Genomic DNA, 15,430 nt, shown 5'->3' on the forward strand with positions numbered 1-15,430 from the left:
AGGCTGGAGAAAGGGCTCTTCAAGGCTCCACAGCCTCCCTGGGCAACCTGTGCCAGTGCTCACTCACCCTCACAGTATAAAAGTGTTTCCTTACTTTGAGTCTTAATGTTTGCTGCCATTTCTTCACAACTAAAACTTGCAAAAATCCACTGTTACCCATTCTGCCTAAGTCCTGACCAGGTCCTGGATACATCAAGATGTTCTGCATACTTTCCAAAACTGCCTGCTATTTCTTAAATGTTACCCAACTCTCCTTATGCTTCATACGTGCTTAGGATTACCTTTTCTGGGGAGATAGGTGCATGTGTATCATCAGCCTACCAGCTCTTGTGAATTGGTTTCAGTGAACAGCTGACTAACTTTCTCTACAGAGGATGAATTCTTGAAAAACTCATTTAGGAAATGAGAGGCCTGGGCTGCAGGCTTTATGTAGCTTGGAAACAATTAGTGCTACATCTTGCGTTCCTGGCTGAGAATGCTTTCTAAGCCATCTTTTGCACTGAGTCCTTGAACCAAAGGCAGCATCAGCCAGGGCATTCTGTTTATCATTTACAGCATTCAGTTGGGAAGAAATGCTTCAAATTCAGCTCTCCAGAATATCTATTTTACGTTGAGGGGTGTGTGTATGTTATATACACACCTATAAGAGTGTGTGTATATGTATATATATATGCATACATAACCTGCATTTTTACATTAAGCTGTACTGCATTTGAAACAACTGTGTTTAAAATTTATATTAAAAAAACCCAGCACTAGTTCCCTCCACTGTAAATTCAGACCTGCCTGTGCTGATATTGGAATCAAATCTTCAATTTCCAGCCTGAATGGTTTAATCACTGGGTTATTTTACAAAATGCCAGCATTATCACCCCTGCCCCTTGGTCCATGCAAATGCTACACATCTCCTATCTCTTCCCCTTCACTGTGGGTGGAACAGACAGATACCAGATGTAATCAGATGAATCACCACCAGTTGAATGTCCTGTAGTTCTGTATACAGTCAGAAATGCCTCAGTTCCTGGGGCTCAGTGGAGCCTATGTCTGTCTACTCATCTATAGAGAGCTTTCATGTTTATATTTAAGCACAGTATTGGCACTTCCTCATTTGCTCTGTACCAGGCACTGAACATTTCAGTGCAGCAGTGCTTGATATAAGTATCTCCATTTACTTGTTTGCTTTATGTCCCTCTCTCTCAAACAAGGGCAGTTGAAGTACCTCAAAGATAATAAGAAGTTTCCAGTTCATTAGAAGTGTGATCAGATCCTAATTAAGACATGACATGATATCATTAAACCACTTAGATGGAAACTGGGCTGACAAAAAGTAATTGTTAAGATACCTGAAATTGATGGACTGAATTCTACCCACAGTTTGTCTCCCTTCAAAGGACAGCTCACTTTTCATTAAGGAGACATTTTTGATACAACTGAAGAGTGTGAATAATACTTCTTTTAGTATTGAAAACTACAAAAACATTCCCTGAGGAGCTTGCCTGTATTATGCTTACAGGAGTTAATAAAAACCTTTCATGTTGTAAATAGTAATCTTTTTGTTTTGTTTTGTTTTCTTAGATTTAGGTTACATTTGGTTCATGTTTTCAAGGTCTTTTCTGTAGTTCTGGAGGATAATAAAGAAAGGAGGCTGGTTATTAGGAAAACTTTTTCACCCAGAGGGTGGTTGGGCACTTGAACAGTCTCCCCAGGGAAGTGGTCACAGCACCAGCCTGACAAGAGTTCAAGAAGCATTTGAACAACGCTCTCAGGCACATGGTGTGATTCTTGGGGTGTCCTGTGCAGGGCAAGGAATCTATCCTTGTGGGTCCCTTCTGACTCAGGACATTCTATGAGTATTTTTGCTTGGTTTGAGTCAGTTCAATTCACCTGCTTCTGCCTCAGTCATCTTGTAGAACTAAAGCACAGGCAACTTGAACTTAAATAAGGAATTCATTCTATTCAACGTCAGTATGTTCAAGCCCTGAATCGACACAGCAGGCTATCAAAGTGTTTAAATGAAAACTACTGCTATTTTCAGTTTTGAAAGATGATATTGCAGGATGGAGAACTCTGAAACGCATAGCTGCTGCTAATAATTCCCCTGGCACAGATAACTCAAAAAGAGTGCTCAGGGAAGGTTTAGTCCACTCCTGGGCTTTGCCTTGCATGGCCTATGCTCCTGCACTGTGGAGCATGATCTGACACAATTACCTGGCTGTGCATCCCCCTCTTTTTGCTTCCCAGAAACTGCATTTCCCTGGGAACTTTCAGGCATCCTTGCTAATACCGTGCTTTAATTTTCCTAGTATTTTATGCAATTGTTCTGTACATTAATAGTTCTTTAAATTGATAATGTGGACAAACTTAGATGTTACAGTTCTCTAAGGAAGCTACAGTAGTCTCCTAGCTGTTAGCAATGTGTGCTTTATCAGATAGATTTGTCATTTGCTGATCCAGGAAGAAAACCCAAATTAGTTAGATGTAAAAAAAAAAAAAATTACAGATCTGTAATAGCTCAGCAAATGTTGTCCTGGATGTCTATGTGAATTTCTTCCTCTAGCACCTTGTCCAGACTGGTGTTCTTGCAGCTAAGTGCAGATCCTGGCGTGACGGAGAACAAAATGCTACAAGAATTGTTCTGAAATGCACATCAGCCTGACAGTGGTGGCATTTAGGTGGCTGAAATCCTTTCTCTTTTAAAAGTGCTAGATAATTTTTCTTGACAGTCTTACTGTGACAATGACTATTCTGTGCCTTTGGTGCCTTGAGATGTCACCTCTCAGCTTATGTTCTTTGCAGACACAGTGCTTGTTCTGTGTTGCTGTGCAGCTGACATAAATATATCTGTCTTTCAAACTTCGTATGACTAATGTTGATGTATGTTTTATTTTTACTGGAACTGTTTGATTTATAAATGGGTTTAAACTGTAGCTCATAGTTTATATTTTCAAACTCTGGAATATCTTCAGGTATTTTCGACCTTTTCTTATAAGTGCTCTCAGATCCAACGTAATATATATTGTGTGCCTATATCCTATCCAAAAGCTATTATTCCTTTCTCTCTCTGTTGAAACACTTTTTCTGGTTTTTCTTTATCCATTTTTTTTCCTTTTTCCAACCTTTTATCTCAGAACTTGGACCCCAATTTCTACTGACATTGAGGAGCCTAAGACTGTTTGAAATCTGTGAGACTCAGACTCCAAACACCCTTTCTAAATTCAGGCTAAGCTCTAAAACTTCTAGCTAAACTCAACCTCAAACATCTCCATCCTTTTTTAGATCTTTATTGTATTTGTGTTTGTTTAAAGTTAATTCCAAATCTTTGTCTGCTCTTCAAAGTTTGGAGATTGCAACACTGAACCAGTAAAATTATACTTAAAGCAACAGCATTACTCTGTGAACATCATAGGTATAAATTATAACTAGGAATTTCTTGTTTGCATACTTTTTATTAATTATATACTTAATCCAGTAACGTCAGTAAAACCTTCAAGCTCGGAGTTAAACATTTATTTTGTTGCAATATAATTTTAGTGTATCAGATCCATCTTCTTTCATAGAGGTAAGTAAAGTTAACTAATTCCATTAATTGTGCAGGTAACAGTGCTATTTTATGAAGTGGTTTTCTGTTCTGCTTTATTGCATAATGGAGATGATTTCTGTACCACCAGGTAAAGAACGTCTTGCTGACTGCTTGGGAATTACTCCTGTTCAAGCCAGTCAATTTATAGAGAGTTTTATGCAAAAATACAAGAAAGTACATGAATTTACAAAGAAAACTATTGAACAGTGCCGAAATAAAGGTAATCCAAAGTCTGTGACCATATTTTGTTTACTGATCGGCACTGTGTGACAGTGGCGAAGACAAAGATTCAGCTTGACCTAAATTCAGATAGTTACAGGACAGCAAAAAAAGATGGAATATCCTTTCTTGGTGAATCAGATTTGGGTTTTTTTTCTTTTTTAACTCTAAAAGGAGCTGGTTAAGTCTGCCTTTTCTCAGAAAGATGCTAACAGAATAAGACATCTGTTCTCAGAATGAACCCCACTTAATGTCAAGTTACACTGCATCATTTTGACATATAATGTACTCCAACACAAAAAAAGCCCAAGGAATCTTCTACTTAATAAATTGGATACATGGCTGCTGGACCGTGAAAGTTCAGTCAATTTACACAGCCAATTTTTTTTAGCTTATTTTTTCTTTGCATCAGTCAGAATTTATGTTCTTGAAGTTCAGGTGGTAGCTGTGATGACAGATGCGTGCAGAGTGCTTCTGGAGCCAGCAGCTGCGAGCTCTTCTTGCATCAAATTTGTTTTTAGTCTACATGTTCATTTATATTTAGTGAATCCTAGGAGTGCAGTAATTTGAGGAGAGAAAACATAGCTGCTTGAAATATTGTCTTTTAGAAGCTAATTAGCAGGACTGTCAAAATTGAGTTATTTTGTTTCTTAATAGGGCATGCAGTACTAAGGCATTTTTTAGAAATAAATAGTAAATTTGCAATATAATATTACCCATCACTGTATGAGTGAGTGTCGTGACAGAAACATATAATTGACTTCTAGTTATGAAAATAGGTAGTATTCATTTTTTGTAGTTTGTAAAGCCTAAAAATTTACTGAAATGAGCTGTCATTGTGTCACACAGTTGCATTCCTTTGTTTATATTGTTCAAGAAAAGTAAAGTTACTGAACATCTATTTTTAGCTGTAATTAAGCCCACCATAACACCTAGTAAAATATTACACATTTATTATATATTTATGATCTATTTAAAATAACTTAGCATTCTTTTCTTAAAAGTGAATGAATTTCAATACACAAACCTCTATGCTAGAGATTCCAGTTTATGAGTTCAGTAGACAAGAATGTCCTGACTAATGTTCTAAAGTCATCAAAGCACACTTGTCTAATTACTCCTTCTTACACTTCTGTCTATCAACCTTTTTTAACCATTAATGGTAGAAGAGCAATCTGTTTAGGTTGTACAAGCTCTAGAAATCTTCAGCAGATCAATATTATTTAATATTTTTCTTGTTAATCCACCTCAGATTCTAACTTTCCAAGAAAAACATTCCAACCTATTGAGCTCATTATATGGTAATTTTTCTTAACTTATGTGCAGTTCAAAGGTCAGCAGCACCCGCCTGACTAATATTATTTAAGTGTTATGAAAGTCTGATACTCCATGTAGACATGATAAGCATATAAATAATTCTTTTATAAGGAAGATATTTGTTAGTGTATATATTACTATATTGCTGTTGTTTTTTGATGAAATTATTGATGTATTGGCAAGACTACATTAAAACATCATTCAGGCATACATTTGCAGATTAACATTGATCCCAGGCAAACACTCTGCCACTGTAACACGAATGATGGTGTTTGTTTGGGCATGCTGCTCAGTTATGAGTATTGCAGGGGTGATTCTCTTGTGGAGTCACACCTCACAGGAATAAGGATATTACAGCAAATCTAATTTTACTTAAGAGTACAGTGTTTCATGAATTCCATCTTTAAATACTGTTCTTCATGGAAAATGTTAGTTAAATTGGGAAGACTGAATTGCCAAAGAATATCCTTCCACATAATTCTGTTCGTTGTTTCAAAACTGGTATTTTTGGTATCAGTGCTTCTGGAAATACACTAATTTGCAGAGAGCTGTATTAATTCATCCTCTGCACACAAGTCTGGGTGTGTGTTGTCCGTAACAGGGTGATAACTTTTTTTTGAAGAGGTCTCCTTGTCACTTGTACTTGCATAGCAGAGGAGAAGAAACTGCATCAGTCTAAACTTCCATGGTATCTATTGACAATTCATGGGTAGTCAAGGTGACCAGAGGTATAAAGAAAGATTTTTTCAAGATGTATTTTTAACATGGATGATTTTTCATTTTTCTTAAAACAACAACAGAAGTTTATTTTTGAAGATAAGCTAAGTTTTGTGTGTGTTATTTTGACAAGAGGATCCTCACATCTCTTTTCCTCTCTCAACTCCTCTCATTTGCCCTCCAAAATAGGGTTTTTTTTAACAAAATACGTCATTAGGCCTAACATAAAGCTTTAACTGTGTTTTTATGTTTCTTTTAAACTAAAAATTCCCACCACACTAGAATTCAGGAAGTTTGGCTGTGAAAGGAACACAGAAATACTACATAAAGAAAATGGAAAAAAACCCCAACTTTTTTTCCCCCCAAAAAATGATTTTTTATTTTTGGGAAATATTCATTACTGATTTAATTACTCCACAAATTGATTTTTCTTTACTATTCCCAAGTAAACTATTCATTGCGTGGAAAGCTCTAATTATGGTTGCTAATAGATAGCTAATTCTGCTAGGTATTTATAGTTTCATCTCCCACAGAGAGAGTTTGCTGTTTTATCAGTAGACATTCCTAATGAAGATTTAACAGCTTTAAAGAAGAAAAGTTTTCCTTGTATAACATGTACCAGTTCTGTGAATGATGATTCTTAAACCAAAAATACAATAAGCATTGAAAGTTTAAATAAGCTCTGACTATTTTCAGAGGACAAAATATTAAATTGACTCAGGCAGGACATAATTACAAATATCTGTATTATCTTCAAAAAGAATTTTTGAAATTTTTAATCACTCTATATCACATTACTAATTTTTATTTAAATCCTGCAAGGTTACGTGGTTTCCATAATGGGACGCAAAAGGCCACTGGCCAATATCAATGCCCAGGATTACAAGCTACGCACTCAAGCAGAGAGGCAGGCTGTCAATTTTGTTGTTCAAGGTAAAGAACTTCTTTCCGACCTTCCTGTCAACCCACCTGTCTCTGTCTCTGCTTGGCTTTAGTGGGCAGCAGCTCTGATGATCACAGAAGAATGAATACTCCAGTAGTCTACTAGAGTAGGCGTGAGTTTTACTGTGAAAAAGAAGTTATAATTATATGTTCTATCTACCTTGGAAATTGCCAGTAAACAGAATAATATAATAGTAATGGTAATATTAATAACAGCAAGAATATAAATGTTCTAACACACTAGAGTGCTCTGTGATAGTTAAATGTAGGTATTGATGCAAACTATGTATAGAGAGAATATCTAGAATTCAGTTCTTCAGATGCATTGTTTCTTTAAACACTTTTCTTTCTGGTTTTTATAGTTTGTTACTCCAGAAGAGTTTCTGTGATTACGCTTCTTACAGATTCTAGCTTTTATTTTGCCAGATAGCTTTAGTTTAAGAAATATAGAATGTTACAATAATTGTGCATTGTTATTATTTGTTTTGAAATTCAGCTCCTTCTTTGCAGAAACTTTCAAACTTAATTCTGTAGAGGGCAAGAAAAAAGGTGGTTTTTTCCACAGAGAAATATTTAACATGTAGATTGGAAAGGTAAAAGTCAGCATTATGTGCTCAAATGTCAGTTAATCTGATGTATTAACATATTCTGTTTAAGTTTCTTGGTGCTCAGTTGTATACAGAATTTCACCACCCAAAGGAAAAAAACCTCAGCTGTCAGCCCAAGACTGAGATCCCTCCTACCAAGCTGTCCCTATATATAAAGAATTATTTTTTAAATTGGGTGATGCTGACAGGGTTTTCCTTAAATTATACTGGAAGCGTACAATTTACAGGCAAGGAAAATCTGCCTTCTTGGTGATGGTGTGCTTCTTATAAAGTGTTTTGAGTTTTCCTTTTGAAAGTATCGCTTTCCTTTCCAAACATTATTCATTTTAATATTTCATTTTTAAGATGATTTAAGTATTTATGTTGTGTTTGACACTCCTTAAGTCCTGTCTCTGCAAGGATACCTACAGATCTAGAATTCTAATTCTCATTCTGTGAGTCCTGCAGAGCACACAGTGTAGCATCAGCAAAGAGACACGGCCCTCTGAGCAGCATTTGCTATGTCCATCTGTCCCGAGAGCTGGAGCAAGGCTGGCACAGGACTGTCTATGAAACACTCACTTCTATGTACCTACAGTAGTAAGATTGTCAGATTTCACAGTCGGTTGAAATGATACTGGGGGACAAATGTGATAAAAATAATATAGTTGTGTACTAGTTTGAAAACAAACCAGTGGGAGGCACCAATTCAGAATAACAATTTAATGGGGAAATTAAAGAAAAGGAAAAACTAAAAGAAAACACTGGTTCAAACTGACAGAGTCAAGATATAACCTGACTCCCTGTTAGGGTGGTGGTAGCAGTCTGGTAGAATGGTGGCTGCAGTCCTCTGAAGTGGTGATCCTGTAGAAAAGGGGTCTGCTCTTCCTCAGAAGGTCCAGTGGTGGCTATGTAGCTCCTATCCTCTGGAAATCCAGTGGGAAGGCTGTCTCTGGTGTTCAGCATCTCAGCTTATATCCACGATGGGATGCTTGGTTCCTCCCTCTGGGTGGAGCATCTCACAATGGGATAATGAGTCATGAGGCCAAGTGTTGATTAGGCTCATTAACAGAAGATAGTCCGGAGGGAGTTATCTCTGAGTCATGTGGCAGGACAATGATGGGCCATTAATAGAAAGACAGTCTGGGGGGAGGAGGCAAGGAAACACAGCCCCACCTGATTTCAACAGCTCATGAGGATGGTAATAGAATACACTGCAACTCAGGACAAGTTGTTATTCAAAATGTAGTATTAGAAAGTGTGGTGAAGCAAGGATTAAAAACTCTTAAAATATTCAGTATTCCCAAATTTTATAAAAAATTTCATTCTAGACTACAATGATTTTTTAATTTTAAAATTTCAGCTATGTGATAATATTTTAAGACTGTAAGAGCTTTCTAAATTGTGATAAAACCTTTTATCACATTTAGTGTACTAAACTGCATTTAATATGTTTTATAGTTATACCTAATAGTCTAATTAGTTTAAGTAGTTTACATTTTGATTCCAGTAGCAGTGACTGATAGCAGAACACTCCAGATGCATGACAATATTGAGAGGAATGTAGAATGGCAGCTTTGAATTATTACAACTGGGTTTCTCACACTTCTTTTGTAGCGTTTTTTCTCTTTTTGAATATTTCCTGGTTCAATAGTTTTCACCACTTTACAGCATATTATTCTTCATGTATTATTCAGCTCTACCTATCCCCATAGAGCAAATAGTTCATTTTATCTTTAATTATTTATTTATAATTATTTTCTTTTTTAAAAGTTTAAAATAGCATCTCTCTAGAAATCATATCTCAATAAAAATTATTTTGAGATGTCTTTCATATTTTATTACTCTACTTTGTTTCATGAAGAATATATCTAGAACATATGTTTCCTGATGGACTAGATGCTCAGTATACTTCTATTCCCACAATCACTAAGAAGATATTTACCTAACCTTTGCTGAAACATCTTTTCTTACTTTTCATATCAGTTGTCCCTTTTTGTGATGTATTGAATCAATTTGACATGTCATTTGAACAGGAAAACAAGATGGGTGTTTGAGGCTAAACCCAGTCAGACAGCGACATCTCAGTCATCAGCTGTGGGTCTGCATTTGGTACAGTGAATGAGTAAAACAGTCTCAGCATGGGATTCAGGGGAGGCAGTTTGTAATAGAAAACTGCAGAGAAAGAGGAGAGGTTAAGCTTTGTCCCCATTCTCTTAGGCATTCTTCCCTAGCCGAAAGGGCCCACTGTATCCTGGGGGACATCAGTCACAGCAACCACTGGGCAGTCATTGTCTCCCTCTGCTCTGCACTGGTGTGGTTCCACCTCACATCCTGTGTGCTGCTTTGGGTGCCTCAATATAAGGACATCAAACTATCAGACTGTGTCCAGAGGAGAGTGACCAAGATAGTGAAAGGTCTTGAGGACAAGACTTACAAGGAGCAGCTGAGGTCCCTTGTTTTGTTCAGCCTGGAGAAGAGGAAGCTGGGGGGTGACCTCCACAGTCTACATGTTCCTCAAGGGGGGCAGTGGAGGAGGGGTCTGAGCTCTTTTCTCTAGTGACAACTGTAGGACCTGAGGGAATGGGTGTGAAGCTGGTGTCAAGGAGGTTTAGGTTGGATATTGGGAAAAGATTCTTCACCCAGAAGGTGATTGGGTACTGGAACAGGCTCCCCAGGGCAGTGGTCACAGCATCAAGCCTGACAGAGTTCAGAGAGTGTTTGGACAATGCTCTTAGTCATATGGTTCAGATTTAGAGTCCTGTAAGGAGCAGGGAGTTGGACTTGATGATCCTTATGGGTCCCTCCTGTCTGGAGATATTCTGTGAGTTTCTGAATATCTCTAAGCAGACTACCCTTATCATTTGGCTACCTGGCTGTTTTTTGCCCCTATTCTGGAAGTTGAATCATTTGGAGGAAAGAATTCAGAATTCATAGAGTTACAGGGTTGTGAAAAGGACCATGATCAAGGACATTTAGGATGTTTGATGGGACAAGGAGGATTATGGCTTCCAATCTTTATTTAAAGGACTGTTTCTGTCTATTATCTGATAAATCTTTTGTGTAAAATGTTTGGTTCAGAACAAAGCCCTTCACCAAACAGCAGGCCTGCAGAATTATTCTGCCTCTTGATGACCAGAAATGTGTCATCTAGTCTGTACCGTGACACTGTTTTATGCACCACTGCTCTTAACACTGTAATGTAGTGAATATACATTACCTACTCATGGAAATATGAAAAAGTGCAGAATTAAGGCTCCAAATTTAAATGCAGCATGGAAACAATGTTCTGACCTTTTGTGACATTAAATTGTAATTGGTTAATTGGTAAATTTTAATTAAAGCTTAGCGATAGATAATTTCATACTTTGTTTCATAGAAAGCAATTTTTCAACATATAGGCGTGAATGACAAATTCACCTTTAATTAACGCATAGTTTCATATTGTTATTTTCTAGTTTTAATTAACACATAATTACTTCCTCTGTTATTTATTAATCTTATAAGGTGTTTCACATATTACATTAATTGGATCTGCTAGTTTTGAAAATTCTTATAATTCTGAATCTACTGATGTTTTTTATTCCTATGCCATAGTTGCAAGAAGATTGTTTTCCTTTTGCATGCTTTAAATTAAAAACAGATCACTTTCTTTCACAGGCTCTGCAGCTGATCTTTGTAAAATGGCTATGGTGAAGATTTTTGCCTCTGTTGTCATTTCTCCGACTTTAACAGCCAGGTTAGTAATGAATGACTGCAAAACTGTTTGGTTTTAAAACAAAATTAGTTGAAATGAATGTGTTTCTGGCATTTTAAGCAGCTCTAGAACGACCATGTGTACCTCTGAATCTCTTAACAAGCAAGGACGTGTGGAATGGTTTTATACATTTAAAGTTACATCTTTGTGCTTAAATGGTTGGATCTGTAAATGCATCCCAAGGCGCTGAAGTGCCCTGGGGTCATTTAAACTCGGTCAGATCTAATTTAGTAGTAGTTCTGCACCTTTGAAATCAAGCCCACTGATCATATCCTTCCTGTATTTTGAGTGTATTGTACAGTGGGAATTGAACATTCAATGGGCTGGGAAAAAACCAGGAATCCGGAAACCAGTGCTCAAGCAAAATAAATGAACATTTTTTTTATTCTTGTATAGATGGCTTTCTTTAAAGAAAAGCTTGGCCATCGTGATTCTCTTGTGACTACTCAGAGCTAGGTAGGAGGTCACAGAATGTCCTCAAAGAGTTTTATGCCAATAGCAGAAATAATGAAGTCTACTTTTCCTGTGGAGAAGTTGGTCCAGACAGCCAGTGACCATTATTATTTACTGCAATAGAAAGAGACTTTGAAGACAAACATGTAGAAAAATCCCCAAATAACTGGTTTCTCGTCTTTGGTAATGCTGTGTCAAACAATCCAGTAGAACATGAATTGGCACAGTGGAAGTTCAGACAAAAGCAGAGACAGCAAGTAGTGCAGAACATCAGTGTTTCTCTTGTCATCTAGAAAGGGTCATAACAATGTAGCTGCAGCAATCATGCATTAAGGACTTTTGTGAATGTTTAGCTCAGTGAAATAGAGTTTGGCTTTCCAAATGTACTTGGCAATTATGGGTATTATCTAACCCTGTAAGTTATCTGTGTGTGTTAGTGTGTGTATCATTTACATAGAGCAGTGTTGTCTTATTTGACCAATGTTTGAAAATATAATTTCTAATTACAAATATAAGTTCTATTTGTTGAATTCAAAGTTTGACTCATTCCTATGCTAAAAAACCCCCACCTTCTGAGTGACTCTTAAATGTTCTTGCAACTTTTTAAGCAAAATACCATTGAACTATTAAAAAAAAAAGTAAGTGGCCCACTAGTACAAATCTCAAAGGGGAAATTGTTCTTTGGTGGAGATCCTGCCTGCACTCAGACAATGATGCATTTATGTATTAAATGTTGGATGATGCACTATCACATATTGCATTGTACACTTTCAGGCAGATTGTCTGCACTGATTGTAATTCATTTTGCTACCTGAGTTGAATGAGGGGCCCAGAATCTGTTGGCTGTGGCATGGATGAAAATTTCTGCAGCAGTAGCAGGCATAACTCTGAGTTAGATGAGTGCTAGAGGAGCAGCCAACAGCCTTTAGCGGAGGAGGTAAGAGGAGGTGGTGAGAGGGCAAAGAACATACTCCCTTCTGTAGCTCCTGCCTGGCACACAGATCTGTAGGTTCAGTAACTGGCTGTTTGCTGTAGTTCTGAGAAACCCAAAGCTTTTGCTACTAATGTCATGTCTGATAAAGCTTGTGAATGTTCTCTTCTCTCAACAGAAAATTTTACTTGGGTTGTTCTTTCTCAAAACTATTTCTTTTAAAGAAATAGTGTCACCAAATTGCTAAGGAGGTAACAGACATGGGGAAGTATTGGTGCTGTACATGTTGCAATTCCTGGTGTTGTGAAAGCATAGGGGAATGGCTACACCAGATAACAGAAAAATATCACTGCCTATCCTGCTTGTTCCTATCATAAATGTCACAGCTGGGAAAGACCAACACTGCAAGGGCATTTAAAAAGGATAGACTGTTTTAAACAGGAGTTTTGAACTTCTGCCAGTGATTAACAAATGGATGGCTTTGCTAGAGGAGAGTGTTTTAACAGTCAATAATGGCTCCTTGCTGTAATATTTAGTAGGTACTTACAGGCCAGGCTTGTCAGAAAAGCACAATTAATGCCTTGGTAAATTCTGCAAGCACTTCCCTGCCTGGACAGTGGCATTGGAAAGCATCAGAAGGACCTTGCCAAAAGAATATGGGACTGAAACTTGAAATACTGTGTTTCTGCTTGTCTGCCAGGTGACATTCAGTTAGTTATTTTTTCACTGGTCTGTTTCTCAATTTTCTTATCAGTCAGGTCAGGGTAATGATCCTAACATCCTTTGTAAAGCCTTTTGAAAAATATTGTTGAAAGGAAGCGTGGACATAATTGGTGCTATTGTAACAGTGGGAATGCACAGTAGCTCTTCCAAAATGAGAAATACAATCAATCTCCTATTATCACCCCATCAGATCATATTCATTCCAAAGATAGCACACTACTATCTTTTCTTCTATCTTTATCCCCTTGTAAATATCTTTATTTCCCTGTTAGAATTTCTAATTTTGGAAACAGGGTTTTCACTTTGAACAGCATATCAAAGAGAAATATCATTTTTACATGCTTTAGATGTGATTATGAACATTTGCACTGAGAGACAGTATCCTCTTAAGCATAGCTAAGTTTTGGCTAATGCTCAACATTTTCTCTTCCTTACCTTTGAAATAAAGAAAAAATAATTCTAAATAAGGTCTTACAGTTTTTACTGTTAGTTTGCAGGTATGTTTGCAGTCTTCACTCACAACACTGCATTCATTGTTCCTGTGCTGGAGGCTTGTTCAGCAGTGAGCAAGCTCTGATCCAATAGCGTGAAGCTTCATTTTTGTGTGACTAGCAGTCAGTAGATTTTCAGTTAATGTTTGCACATATGATACTGTATTTGGAAGTCAGGGAAAGGTAATCAAGTTACATTTTCATGATGCTTCATCAGAGAGGCGTTCTTGATGAAACAGAATATTCCACTGTGACTGATCAATTCTGTCAACTAGCAGTCTCATTTTTCTCTTTATGTTTCTTCATCTTTTAACTCAAATATGAGCCTAGCAGCTTATGCAGTGGACAATAACAAGCCAATCAGTTACTTGGAAGCAATTTTACAGAAATCAGGAAAAGTAGTATTAAATGTAATACATATGATACAGATCTAATATTAGTATGGCTTGGTGGCATCAGTGTTAACATTTCTGCATTTTGTGTGGCGCTGACAAGTAATCAAAATTTCTTGAGACTTCTGTTTTACCTAGATCTTTCTTAAGATATTCTGCTGCTGCTGGCCAAGTTGCTCACTGAAAATATGCTGCTGACATAAATTATTTAAGTGCCAGCTTTTACCTGTCTGATGCAATCCACAGAACCTCTATAGGATGTTTCCTGCAGGCAGATGATAGCAGAGAAACTTCTGAAGTGAGATCAAGGCTTACAGTAGCAGCTGAAAGAAAGATTTATGGAACTGGTGAGAGTGCAAAGGTACTCGGTGAACTCAGATGGACAGTTGTAGTTCTTTTCAGTGTTTAAAACATCACTGCAGTGACAATCATGTGGAAACTTGGTGAGAAAGAAAGATGCTGGCGAATTGTGGAAGAATTGCTGCCTATAGCATTGCTTGTACATATTATCATTTTGTAAGCTGAAGAAGCACTGCTGTTGCCCAAAGTCTACCTGGTACTACATGGACTTCTCAGAAAGTCATTGAAAATGACAATATCTCAGCAAGATGCAGATGAATTTTAACAAGTCTACAGAACTGTTGAGTAATTTGATGTGGATCCACCAATTCTGCTTTTGCGCCAAATTATTGTTCCTTCGGCGCCGGATCTGTGCCACAAACACACAGCTTTACTTCTCAGCATGTCTGGATCCTAGTTAAAGAGACAGGTTCAACCACAGGCCAAATATAAATGAGTGATCTGAAAAGGAGAAGCCATCAGGAAATAAAAGCAAAAGGTTTATTTTCTTGGTCCCAGCTGCTGTTCAAAAGCAGTGGATGTTGGAGTTTTGTATGTCTTCCTCAAGGAACAAACACCTTAATCAACCTAATGATTTTCTGTGCTGGTGAGCTGTAAATGCAACTCACTTCTACAGATAGCTAAATTAGTTAGAAACAACTCTTATTTCCCAGAACAAGCATTGTATTATATGACCTGGATTTTTTTTCAGATAGAAGTCATTTGCTAAATCACAAATGATTCATTTCTTGGAAGTGGTTTCAGTTTTAGTATAACACAAGAATCTAGAGGCATTTTTATAAGGCGTGTAGGGATTCAATCATTATTACTTTGTAAACTGCTTATAATCTGTCAGACTCATACAAGAGGACATACTAATAAACCCAACTTCTTGATTAGATCATAGTTTCAAACAAATACATTGAGTAAAATTCTTAAGGCTGCTGCTACATGTGTTGATCTTTAATTCTGGATGTAAATA

General features: G+C 37.1%; 1 protein-coding gene across 1 annotated transcript in view; it reads left to right on the plus strand.

The window, feature by feature from the left end:
- The window catches only part of POLN (DNA polymerase nu), a 102,784-nt gene that overhangs the window by 66,078 nt on the left and 21,276 nt on the right, over positions 1 to 15,430 (plus strand). The window contains exons 22-24 of the mRNA XM_039551590.1: positions 3,669 to 3,800; positions 6,656 to 6,766; positions 11,023 to 11,101. Of these exons, the coding sequence (XP_039407524.1) occupies positions 3,669 to 3,800; positions 6,656 to 6,766; positions 11,023 to 11,101 (322 nt within the window). The remainder of the gene's footprint in view (positions 1 to 3,668; positions 3,801 to 6,655; positions 6,767 to 11,022; positions 11,102 to 15,430) is intronic.

The sequence above is a fragment of the Corvus cornix genome, chromosome 4, assembly GCF_000738735.6.
Source record: "Corvus cornix cornix isolate S_Up_H32 chromosome 4, ASM73873v5, whole genome shotgun sequence".
Classification (NCBI taxonomy): domain Eukaryota; kingdom Metazoa; phylum Chordata; class Aves; order Passeriformes; family Corvidae; genus Corvus; species Corvus cornix.